The sequence below is a fragment of the Talpa occidentalis genome, unplaced genomic scaffold (assembly GCF_014898055.3).
Source record: "Talpa occidentalis isolate TD23 unplaced genomic scaffold, MPIMG_talOcc4v2.1 talOcc4.10, whole genome shotgun sequence".
Classification (NCBI taxonomy): Eukaryota; Metazoa; Chordata; class Mammalia; order Eulipotyphla; family Talpidae; genus Talpa; species Talpa occidentalis.
In genome coordinates this window covers 90,695,094-90,707,802 of record NW_023600993.1, presented here as the reverse complement: position 1 = coordinate 90,707,802, position 12,709 = coordinate 90,695,094, and the positions used below count along the sequence as shown (strand labels likewise).

Here is a 12,709-nt window from a genome sequence, read left to right as displayed (position 1 = left end):
CATTTCTTCAAATGCTCACATCTTTTGCCCAATTATCAATTTGCTATCACCACCATCATCTCATTCAGTAAAAGCCTAAAATGCTCACCAGGTCTTATATAATCTGCTCCATGCACACAGCCTCAACCAGTGAATAAGCACCTCACCTCATCTCCTATTACCCCCACTCAACCCCAGTCACACTGGGCTCTGCTTTCCCAGAGCACACAGCAGGTAAACTCACCCCTTAGGATCTGACAATCTAAAATGCCCATTCACTAAGTTGTAACAATTCTATTTCTTTGTAGAAGAAAATACTCCAAGACAAATATACAAAAATTCTCACTGCAGCGCTATTCAGCATAGCAGCAGGCTAAATATCACCTAAATGCTCATCCATACAAAGTTGGCTGAATGAGTCATTATATATCTGTAAGTCTATGAGGACGAAGGAGGAGCTCATTAAGGCAGTCTGATAGGTAGGAAAAAAACAAGTTGCAAAACAATGGGACTAGTATATGTTTACCTTTACATTTATTTACATAAATGCATATAAAAATGACAAAATGCAAGTGTAATATAGGCAGGGTATGAGGAAGAGGAAGAGATGGAATTTTCACTCAGTAAGTTTTTAATATGAAGACAACTCTAGGAATCCCAGGACTCTGAAGGTGCTTCTGGGGCTACGAACGGTGAAGCATTTTCCACTAAGTATTCAACTGGCAGATAATTACTAAGCACTAAGCCCTTACTAGGGAGGAAGCACTGCTGTAGGTCCCAGGAACAAAGAAGTCTCTGCTCTTACGGGGTTCAGATTAGAGAAACAACAAATAAGTTCAGATACATAGCCCTTCATAAAAAGGGTGTGTGTGTGTGTGTGTGTGTGTCGCAGGCAGAGATAAACACTGTCAGGGGAACAGAGCACAAGAGAAGATGCTACTTTAGAAAGGGAAGGCTTCTGCACAGGTGACATTTGATCAGAGACCTAAGCGAAGGTTTCAGCTATCATCGTGCTTCCATCAGTTTTATACACCAGAAATCCCTGAAATTCTGCAGGGGTAAGCAGATTTTCTAGGAGCAAGGCCACCTAGAAACAGGTATGTCAAAAGCCACCTTCCCATAAGAAATACTGGCATAGGAAAGGGCTGGGGGCATCAGTCACACGTATGATCCGGCATGAGCTTAGGCTTAAAGAGATGTGAGCACCAATACTCTCTTGCTCCATGTGACTAGGCATGTCACTGGCATCTCCAAGCCTCAGTTTCCTCAAATGTGCAATGGCAGAAACCTAACTACCTCACAACAATGTAATGAGGCTCAAACCGGTAAAGCAAGTGACGTGCTTAGCTTCACTGGGTAAGCTGGGGCTCAGTAAGGATGATGGCACTGTGAGGGAGTGGAGACGTACACAACGTGGGATGGGCAGAGAGAAGGACAGAGACCCGCAGAAGGGGCAGAAGGGTCATCTGCACTGGATGACCACTGTCCAGGAGAAAGGGGATCAACTTCCCACTGTCAGAGAGATATAGGTGTTTGCTTCTTCTCACTTCAAAAACTCAATACTGTGACAGCTTTGGGATATGTCACTTTCTCCCAGTGCGAAAATAAAACAACCGGTTTGTGACAAAAATAACCTCCACAGCAAATGACAAACACAGACTCAACCCAGTGCACAAGGAATGGAAGCCTTGTCAGGGAGGAAGTGACGCCCAGGCCTGCCTTTCACTCACCCTCGGCTGCCTCCATGGGCTTGACCCTGCCCCTCATAGATAAGTAAATGCAGACACCACTTAGGCTGCAGCCAGTTGCTCAACTTGAGCAAATTAAGAACTGCATGTCTTAGGGGTCTTCACAATCTTATGTTTTAAATACAGAGTAGCATGGTTTAGAGCCACTTCTAAAAATCACTGAACTAAGATATTTATTAAATTCAACCTAACGGGCCTCCCTGATGGCGCAAGGGGTTAAGCACCGCACTATGAAGCAAAAATGCAGCCTCTACAGCATGAGTTCGATCCCTGGCCGGCCAGAGAGAAACCTGCGTGGCGAAGCAGACCTCTCCTGTCTCGCCTGCTGCTCCCCTCAGTAGTGTGTTTCAGTCAGTCTGCCTGTTCTGTTCCCTACTCTGTCTCTGGTGAATCCTCTCACTCCCCCTCATCTCTGGCCTGTACTCTAGCTCTTGTATGCATAAATAAATAAATAAATCTTAAAAAAAAATTTAACCTAACAGTCCCAGGAACAGGTGGACTCTCTGAATAGCAGGGGCACAACCTGACTTGACCAACAGCAATGAGTAAGTTTACTTAATATCCCTCAACCTGACATACCTGTCTTCTTGCAGGACTACATCCTTAAGGGCAGAGAGGCGGAGAGGAGGCAGGATTCTCAGCTGGGAGTTGCAGTCTGGCAGAGCTCAGGCAGGATCTATACTTGGACTAGTGAAGGAGGGTCGCTGAACACGGGAGAGATGCCTGCCTTTGACTACCTTTTCCCAGTGTGCCACGGTTTGACCATGGCTTCCTTTGGGTGCTAACCAGAGCAGACCTTACTCCTGCTACTACTTGCACAAGGCTTCCTCTAACAGCTCTTTACCAAGTCTAAACAATGATGTCATCAATGTATGACCTTTTATAAATTAAAAAAAAAAGCTCAAAAGAATAATTTTCTTTTCTTTTTTTTTTTAAAGAATTAGAAATATTTTTTTAAAGATTTATTTATTTATTTATTTATACAAGCACTGGGTACAGTCAGAAGCGCGGGAGGGTGAGAGAATTCACCAGAGCCAGAGCGAGGAGCAGAGCAGGCAGAAGGACCAAAGTACACTGCTGAGGGGAGCAGCGGGCGGCAGGAGAGGTCTGCGCGCCATGCGGGACCCTCCTCCGGTGGCCGGGGAGCAGCCCGGGGATCGAACCGGTGCTACAGAGGCTGCGGGCAGCTTCGCAAGCCAGCGCTCAACCGCTGCACCACCAGGGAGGCCCAAAAAGAATAATTTTCTTTTGAAGAATGTTCTCACAGAGGAAAACCACTCTCCTCCTACTCCATCGCTGCTACAGACACCACATCTCCTAACCAACAGATCCCCACAGAGCAGCTGCCCCACAGAGGCGCTACCCAGCTGGCTGCAGTGGTTGAACTGAACGCGCCACAAAAATCATAAAGCTGCAATGCTGAAGGAGACCACTGCAGTGGTTCTTGAATTGTCTAGTACCGGAACTCTGTTAAACAAACCGTATTCAGAATTTCAATATACCAAAAGTAAATGTTCAGGGTTAAATTAAACTTCATAGTTGGCTCAGAGAGGACACAGGCTAAACCAACCCAGCCCACTTTCACCTTGTGATTAGAAGCAGAGAACAAGAACACTTAGATGATCTATTGAAGTTCACATTTGAACTTGGCAGAACTCAAATTAGAAGCCCACATCTTTGACTCCTGTTTGGTTCTTCTTTTTTTTTATTGGTTGTACCTACTGCCAGACATTATCTCTGGATCCCCAGTCATCATCTCTAGGCTGACCCCTTTATTCAACAGCACTCTTCAGCATCCTGTCTTGGGATAGTACCCTTGTGGCCTAACCAGTGGTCTTAAAATTGTTCTGTACTTCAGTGCATTAAAGCTTACATGTTTCAGGTATATGTCAATGCTTAAACTTAAATTTTCTCACTATGATTCCACAAAATTCATACTCAAATATGTCCTAAGTTGAATTACAACATAATCAATGCATTAATTTATACTATTGGTTAACAAACTTTTTAACAGAAACCTAAAAATTCTCCTGGCATCTGTACAATTTATCTTGACTTCTCTCAAAAAATCATTGATTAGAACAATTATAGCCTTCTGCTTGATTTCTTGTTACTGTTGATTCACGTATCTGCTCACCAAATACAGTGTCCAGATGAAGCACAGGGTTATGATCACCTGCTTGGCTGATGCGCTCATAAAGGCTACTGGCAAGCTAATCCAACAGGACTGGCATATAACAGGGGCTCCATAAATTTTGATTAACCAACTTAATATCAAGTGAACACCCAACGAGAACTGTATAGACAATTTTCATGCTTGTGTTTAAGATTGGGATGCCTCTTGCTATATTCCAGGGTATGCTTCTCAAATTCTGGTATTAAGATATACACCATGGGGCCTCCCCGGTGGCACAGTGGTTGAGCGCTGGGTTGTGAAGTTATCTGCAGCCTCTGCAGCGCTGGTTCGATCCCCAGCTGCTCCCCGGCCACCGAAGGAGGGTCCCACATGGCGCACAGACCTCTCCTGCTGCCCGCTGCTCCCCTCAGCAGTGTACTTCGGTCCTTCTGCCTGCTCTGCTCCCCACTCTGGCTCTGGTGAATTCTCTTACCCTCCCGCGCTTCTGACTGTACCCAATGCTTGTATAAATAAATAAATATATAAATCTTTAAAAAAAAAAAAAAAAAGATATACACCATGAATACTTGGCCAATGACATTTTAATGTTTACCATCGCCTACCCACTCTGCACTCTGGCCCCCTAAGTGAATCTTTAAAACCCAGAAAATGGCCTGGTAGTGCAAAGATTTGTGGAGAGGTTTCTAAGTCCCCAGTCACCTCTGGTCTTTGGTTCCTCGCGTGTGTTTACTCTGTGGTACCTGTTACCTACTTACCCACAGGGACACCAACCAGACTAGCAACGAGCGAGGAACACAAGCAACATTTGTTGAATTCATTTCTTTTTAAAGTCAGGGAAATAAAATGTTTAAAGGAAAGAAATCCAGAAAGTCACTGCAGATGAAAAATTGACAACTATGGACTACCTGAGGGGATGTGCATTACAGAAAAAGGTATTTTTAAAATTCACTGATTGAAAAGTTGAGTGATTTTGAATTCCCATGTAGTCAAGAACATAATAAACAACATAGTTATTACTATTTATAAAAACTAATGTGCCAAAACATCTCAGAATATACCATGTATTTGGTGTTAAGCTGTTTTGCTTTTATCTATTGTTAAAGAATATACTTGGTGGCGGGGGGCGGGGACCACTACAGTCCTCATTCTCCATGGGTAATCACTGTTCATTTGATGTCTATTCTTCCAAAGTTCCCATCACCCATATTAATACACATTATACACATAAATGCCTGTGTACACCTCATATTGGAAGTCAACAAATAACTTCTGAAAGCCTATATAATCGGGAACATGAGACTCAAGATGGATGTTTTCCTGATTTGGACTTTTCACAAAAATAGTATTACCCAACATTTTTGCTCACAAAACATTTTTAAAATGTAACCTTTGCCACCACTATGGGAGACAGGTAAATTTGATGCTACAATCACAACTGTATGGATCAGGAAACTAGAAAAAGAGGTCTAGCACTCTGTCCAGAAACTTACCTGGTGGCTACAGGAAACCAAATCAGAACTAGCACACAAGCGACAAGGCCTCTAGTAAGAGTACTCTTTCATTAAATAAACAGAAAACAAGATACAAACAAGTGGTTGAGCTTACCTAAAGGCAGCAATTAGTGGTGCATAAATTGAGTCCCCATCATAAACATATAAATGGTCCCAACTACACTCTGTAGCAAAATGATTGAAACGAAGTCTCATTATTCTATTTGGCCTAAAAAAGAACATAAAAAGTAATTTTTAATAATCATCCAAAACATTTAAGCTTATACATTTAAGAAAGATTTAAGAAAGAAATATCTATTTTAGTAAATGTGCTGCCAAAACAAACACTAAGGAAAAAAAAAAATCTAGATAAACTGTTAACAAATCTGTAAGGAGAGAAGAAAATGCATTATATTACCTGGTAGTCCTTCATTTGTCAAATATTTGCTTAGTACTATGCTTGTGCAACAGACCACAAAACATGAAATGGTAAACAAAACAGACATGGCCTATGCCTCTTTGGACCTTACATGCCATTCAGTGGCCATTCTGTACCAATCCACTAGTCTTTCTGCACTTCCTTCCTTACTCAAGATTCTGTACTACATTAATGCGCTACTCCACCTTTCAATTCTCTGAACTTGCCTGTCCCTCTGGCCTTTTCATGGAACTACCTGGCAAGAGCTCACTTATATGCTTTGATTTAGACTGAATCCAGCCAGTTAGGTAAGCTGGTTCCAATTCTGGTCACTGCTCACTAGCTTCAAATGTCACTTCAATCTTGCCAGCAATGTAACTACCCTTCTCTTCCACTCCACCACTGGTAACTCTCAATTACTATTTCAAACCATCCAGTCCCACCCTTCCTGCTTATGCTCAGCAATCAGACAAAAAGCTTTCAAATTCCCACTTCCCAAAATTGATATACCTACCTATTCCCCTTTACAGCTCTCAAATATTTAACATATCACTTTCATATGGAACTTCCAAAAACACATTTACATTTGCTTAAGCATTACATATGTCACAAAAAACAACAAAACATGAAAAGTTTCAAATCCCACCTCTCCTTCCAGCTCTGACCCACTCTGTCTATCCCTTTCTCCTCTGAATAAAGTGAAAGTTCATGGGGGAATATGCCAAAGATAAAATGTAAACTTTCGGGCAATAATTAGAGTTTGGGAAAATTTGTAGCTCCCACCCAGACACAAATTCCCAATACATAAAACTTTCTGATGAGATTGATAGTGATTTTAACCATTGTGATTTTTTAAAACATCATATAATGTAATATGGCAATGACAAGTATAATTCAGTAAGGCAATATTTTCCAAATGACCTATACACATCATGTTACAACTCCATGCATGGGTTCGAGAACCACTCAAAGTACAAGAAAACCAATGAATTTTTTAAAGTTCTAAGTTCACTAACATTATTTCAGGGTCCATACTGCAATTTCCTTTTAAGCAATTACCTCTCGTCAAGTTTTGCTGTAGCATCAAAGAGAACATCCACAATTATTTTAAAAAACTATTAAAATCTTGTCCTTTTTCCTACTACATATTTAAGTGAACCATATTTTTTTTATATAAACTTCACAATAACAAAGTGAATGTAGGAGGAAAATATGACAATCCAGTTGTTGTTTTCTATTAGAACAAAGAAGATCTACCAAAATGTAAGTCATTCTTCTATTTTTTTTTAAATACAGGGTTAGGACTTTTTCTTCATAAAATGTCATTTGTACAAATATGTAGTGGGCTTATTGTTGTTTTTAAATGAAATGTTCTTTATTTTAATTTCTATATGACAAGCACAGATAGAAATCACATTAACAAAATGTTTCTTTGAATTCTCAAAGTTTAAGAGTGTCAAGAGGTCCTGAGACCAAGAAGCTTGAGAAACACTGTTTTAAAGGTCTGTCACAAAGGGAAGGAGAAAAAGAAGGCAATAGCTTAAGGAGCACCCATACTAGAGAAGGAATTGTTCAGTCAACAATAGCTATTCTGATACTTCTTCCCACAATCAAAACAGGTTCTTAAAAAATGACAGTGTTTAATGTTATAATGCATTAAAGCTGACCACTGAATATACTCAACACTTTTTAAATGATTACAATCCAAAATATACAAATGCCTTGCATGTGCATATATTAATAGGAACGTTTTTTAAATTAACAATGAAGATTAAGATAACCAAAAATCAAATTCATTTGCCAAATGAAAAGCTATCAAGTAAAAGTATTTAAATTACTTCACACTACATATTAATGTTTTACTTGAAGGAAAAGCAAGTCAAGAAAAAGAAATTTCTTTCTATCCTGAAAGAAATTAAATTAGTAATTACTACTTACTGTCCTTCAATGAGCCATGTGCACTTTGTTTTATATTTATAATTTCCAGGTCCATCTGTTACAAACCCAGAAGATCCAGTTAATCTATAATTTAAAAAGAAAAACATAAAGCCATGAAAATTTCATATACTAGTACTATTTTTCTTTATTGTCAATGTAATTCAAGTTAAGGATGGTGATACATTAATGCTTACTATAACCATAAGGAAATGGCTGAATAGTTATATTCAGATAACACAAATGTGGATACAACAAATACTTGCCATATTCTTAGAGAAAATAGGACACAAATATATTAAAATCACAGACACATCTAAATCTTTCTAGCTGAGATAGGAAAGTCATACCATGAAAATGATCATAAGAACTTACAAGTTTGTTATTAAAAAATAAGATTACATGGGCCTCCCTGGTGGTGCAAGGGGTTAAGACGCAACCTATGAAGCTATCTGCAGCCACTGCAGCACGAATTCTACCCCGGCCTGGGAACTACCCACATGGTGCAGCAGACCTCTCCTGACTCACACCCTGCTTTCCTCAGCAGTGTTTTTCAGTCGATCTGCCTGTTCTGTTCTCCCCTCTGTCTCTGGTGAATCCTCTCACACCCCACACCTCTGGCCTGTACCCCAGTTCTTGTATGCATAAATAAATAAGTCTTAAAAAGTTTAAGAAAATAAGATCACACATATATAATTACAGTTATAAGCATATTTAATACAATGCAGACAGCCTAACTGTCATCAAGCTACAACTCACAGCAGACCTATCAGAACCTTCAGCTGCTGCCTCTGAGGTGGCAATCTCCCAGACTCCACGAGCAGTGCACATCAGCACCTGCTTTCCCATACTTGTGCCAAGTCTGACGTTTATTAATATTTGTAGGTCGTGCCAACATGATGGGATATCCTGGCATCTCACTAATACTTTGGTACAAACCCTGATGTTTGAGTATCTTCTCATATGTTTCATCCTCCTTTGTGAATTAAGGTTCCATATTCTCTGTCTACTTTGCTACCAAATGTCCTTTGGAAATTCATATCTAGGAGTTCTTATATTAAGGATCCATCCTATTTTATGGTAAATGTATCAAAATATGTCTTCTGGGTTTACTTTTTTTATACCAGCTGCAACAGGGAGTGTGGTCATCAGACAGGCTCTAGCTGCCTGCTCTTCTAGGAGCTGCCTTGCCCCAGCTCATGCCCTTCCCAGGGCAGCCCACACCAGAGGGGGTATAGAGTGGGTCATTTCAACCCAACAGGGGGCATTCTGACAGGCAACTTTTGCTCCAGAGCTCCTGCAATGAAGCTCAACTTCTTCCTTTGCCCAACCCTGTTCTCTCACAGATGCTATAACCAACTTGTCCCAAACTCCATTTCAGCAAATGCTTCCCAAAACCAATCTATGATAGACATCCAAAGATAATCTCCTTCTCCCTCTGGACTTCACTATGGTTAGATTTTACAGCTGCTGCAAGTACAGCTGTCAATCCACCAACACCAAGGATGACAAAGCAAAGAAATGGTCCCAGAAAAGTGGTACCACCTACTATAGAGACCATCCTACTTTAGACTTCTAGTTTTATGGATAAATAAATTTCCATAATTTACTGGTTACTCTTTCAGTGTGTGTGTGTGTGTGTGTGTGTGTGTGTGTGTGTGTGTGTGTGTTTGTACAGCGCATGCACATATACATGTGCTTCCTTGAATCTTTGTTTCGGGCTTTTAGAGCCCAACAGGTTTTTTGACTTTCTTTCACGCTTATTTTGTTCCCAAGAGTTTCTACAGCCTTCACATGGGCATGCTCAGTTGTGTGCAAGTCAGTTTCACTTTTAGAAAAGAAACAGGTCATTCTTATTTTTGATATTTAGTTTGTATATTTAAACATAAGCATTTACTTAATTTTACAGATCATGAAGAGGCCCAATCAATTAAAGGACAATTCTCCTTTTTGCATTTATTTCTCCAAGTATCCTCCCCACTAAACCACCTCAAGCATTCCGGGCTATTTTTCCCTCATATGTAGAAGTTCATGCCTGGTTCTCTTTAATCTTTTTTTTTTTTTTTTGGTCATACAAATTAATTATTACACAAACTTTTCTGCATCTTCCTGTTCTCAACAAAACTTTGTGGCATTCTCTCCAATTAATCAAGTGCTAGTCTAATTTACTCTTTTTCATGTAGCTTAATATTCTAATTTGAGGAGGCATTATTGTTTCCTGCCTTTCACCTACTAACATTCACTTTGTTTTCAGTTAGCCAGCATTATGCACACTGCTGCAATAAATATCCCTATACATATGGCCTTACTTTTACTTTTATTTCTAAGAATATAATCTTAGGAGGAAGATTACTGGGCCAAAAGGAATATGAATTTTAATTTTTAACTAAGTTGCCAAGTAATTTTCCACGCGTCTGTTAACAATTCCTATTTGTGCCAGCAGTGTATGAGAATATGCTCTCCCCCACACCCCCTCTGGATTGTGTATTTTTGTTTCTTTTAATTTTCACCAGTTTTTAATTTGAAATTCCCTTTGTTGTAATGAATGGTCAAGTGGTTACTGTGGTTACAAGTGGTTACTGACAATTTAGAGAGACTTGAAAGGGGAAGACCAGGAATATCAACCTAAAATTTCAGGTCAAGTTTATAGCATCATTTGTGAGTTAGGTATGGACAGCAGTCCTGCTTACTCCCACAGGACAAGGTGACAACAAAGGAATCAAATTGAAACATAAAAACATTTCAACAATAGCAGGTCAGACTAAGGAATGAATTCCTTGCTATTACCACTTTTCTCCATTCAGAAAATACCTCAAACAATTCCTCATGGAAACAAATATTGATACAAAGAAAAGAAAGGAAGCTTTTACAGGAGGCAAGTTTCAAAGGAGCCACCTATAATTATTTGTTACTTCTATTATTACCAGACAAGTGCTAACAACTTTTCTCATTAGTTAAGATTTTCTTTATGGTTAAGCACATTGGGACATTGATAAACTCTGATCAAACGTCCTTTGATTTTTATGTATTTTTAAAGATTTAGTTTATTTATTTATGCATGAAGAACTGTGTAGGCCAGAGGTGTGGGGGATAAGAGGATTCACCAGGGACAGAGTGAGGAGCAGAACAGGCAGATCTACTGAAATACACTGCTGAGGGGAGCAGAGGGTGAGACAGGAAAGGTCTGCTGCTCCATGTGCGTCAGCTCCCTGGATGGGGATGGAACTCATGTGGCAGTGGCTGGTGATCGCTTGATAGCGCTGAGACTTTAACCCCTGTGCCACCAAGGAGGCCCTCCTTTGCCATTTAAAAAAAATAGTTATCATAGAAATATAAATTAGTATTTTATATATGCACATATATTAAGTTTATTGAATGCACTACTCAATTTTCTTATATTCTTACATTTCTCACTTTTTTTTTATTTGAAGCATTTAGCTATTAAGCCATAAAAGTTTATGATTCTCTTCATAAATTGTTCTTCTCCTCATGATAATAACCTACTTACCTAGTTTGATATTCAAATTATACCTTGTCTATTACTATGTAATCATTGATATTTTTGGTTATTGTTTCCCTGGGCCTTGGGTCTTTATCCAACTCTTTATCTTTCATATTTCTTTTCAAATGTTTAAGTTTCTTTCATTTAAACAGGATATGGTTAGATTTTGTTTCTTTTTTTTTAAAGATTTATTTATACAAGAACGGGGGTACAGGTCAGAGGCGCAGGAGGGTAAGAGAATTCACCAGAGACAGAGCAGAACAGGCAGACGGACCAAAGACACTGCTGAGGGGAGAGGGGAACTGCAGGCGAGACAGGAGAGGTCTGCCATGTCATGTGGGTTTCTCCCTGGCCAGCCAGGAATCGAACTTGTGCTGCAGAGGCTGTGGATTGCTTCATAGTACGGTGCTTAACCCCTTGCGCAACCAGGGAGGCCCCTTTTCTTTCTTTCTTTTTTTTTTTAAGATTTATTTATTTATGCACACAAGAGCTGGGTACAGACCAGAGGCGCAGGGGGTGAGAGGATTCACCAGAGACAGAGTGGGGAACAGAACAGGCAGACTGACTGAAATACACTTTTGAGGGGAGCAGCGGGCAAGATAGGAGAGGTCTGCTGTGCTATGTGGGTTGATCCCTAGCTGGCTGGGGATGGAACTCCTGCTACAGAGGCTGCGGATTGCTTCATAATACGGTGCTTAACCCCTTGCGCCACCAGGGAGGCCCCACCTTTTTCTCATTTTTAAATCAAAATCTTCTTGAGAGTTATCCAGTCTTTCTGAAAACACCCTCACCTCCTAATTTCTTAACCCACTGAAACTGGACTTTTACCCTCAATCCTCTTTTGAAATCCTTCTCTTAAGGTATACAACGGTGACCTCTTGGGACCCTGTGTACTTCACTTTCCCACTGCATGTGAAATAGCTGATGACTCCCCCTTTCTTAAAACACATTCTTTAATTGGTTTCCATAACTTTCCACTCTGGATTCATTGGGAGCTTTTCCTTCCCCTTTGATAAATCACCTGCTCTTTTCCAATCTAACTGCAGGAATGTCCCAGAGCTTCAATTTTAGTCTGCTTCGCTACCTGAATTCCCTGTACCAGTGATCTTACACTGTCAAAGCTTTAAATACTACCTATACTCATTTTTAATAACAAAATTTCCATCTCTACAATGGTAACACCATTCTTTTTTTTTATCCCAGAAGAAAGAAAACAAATACAAGCATATCTCCAGTTAAAAAAAATAGTTTCATTTTTTTCCTTCCCAACACTTATAACTATTATTTTTCTTGGCTTATTACAATTGGCTATGATCTTCATTATGACATGAAAAAGAACTGGTGATGATAAATATCCTTGTCTTATTCCTGATCTCAGGAGAAATTTTCTAATATTTCACCAAACGTGTACTTTACTTTGTATGAAACCCCTACCAAATTAAAAAAGAATTTTCTATTCTAAGTTTACTAAAGATTTTTATCATTAATAGTGTTAAATTA

The 12,709-nt window shown here is 39.7% G+C and overlaps 1 protein-coding gene across 3 annotated transcripts in view; it reads right to left on the bottom strand.

The window, feature by feature from the left end:
- Positions 1-12,709, bottom strand: part of ATRN (attractin) — a 112,618-nt gene that overhangs the window by 76,660 nt on the left and 23,249 nt on the right. For all 3 annotated transcript variants that reach the window (XM_054697521.1, XM_037498292.2, XM_054697514.1), the window contains exons 2-3: positions 7,711-7,794; positions 5,470-5,583 (exon numbers count right to left, since the gene is read on the bottom strand). In XM_054697521.1, the coding sequence (XP_054553496.1) occupies positions 5,470-5,583; positions 7,711-7,794 (198 nt within the window). The remainder of the gene's footprint in view (positions 1-5,469; positions 5,584-7,710; positions 7,795-12,709) is intronic.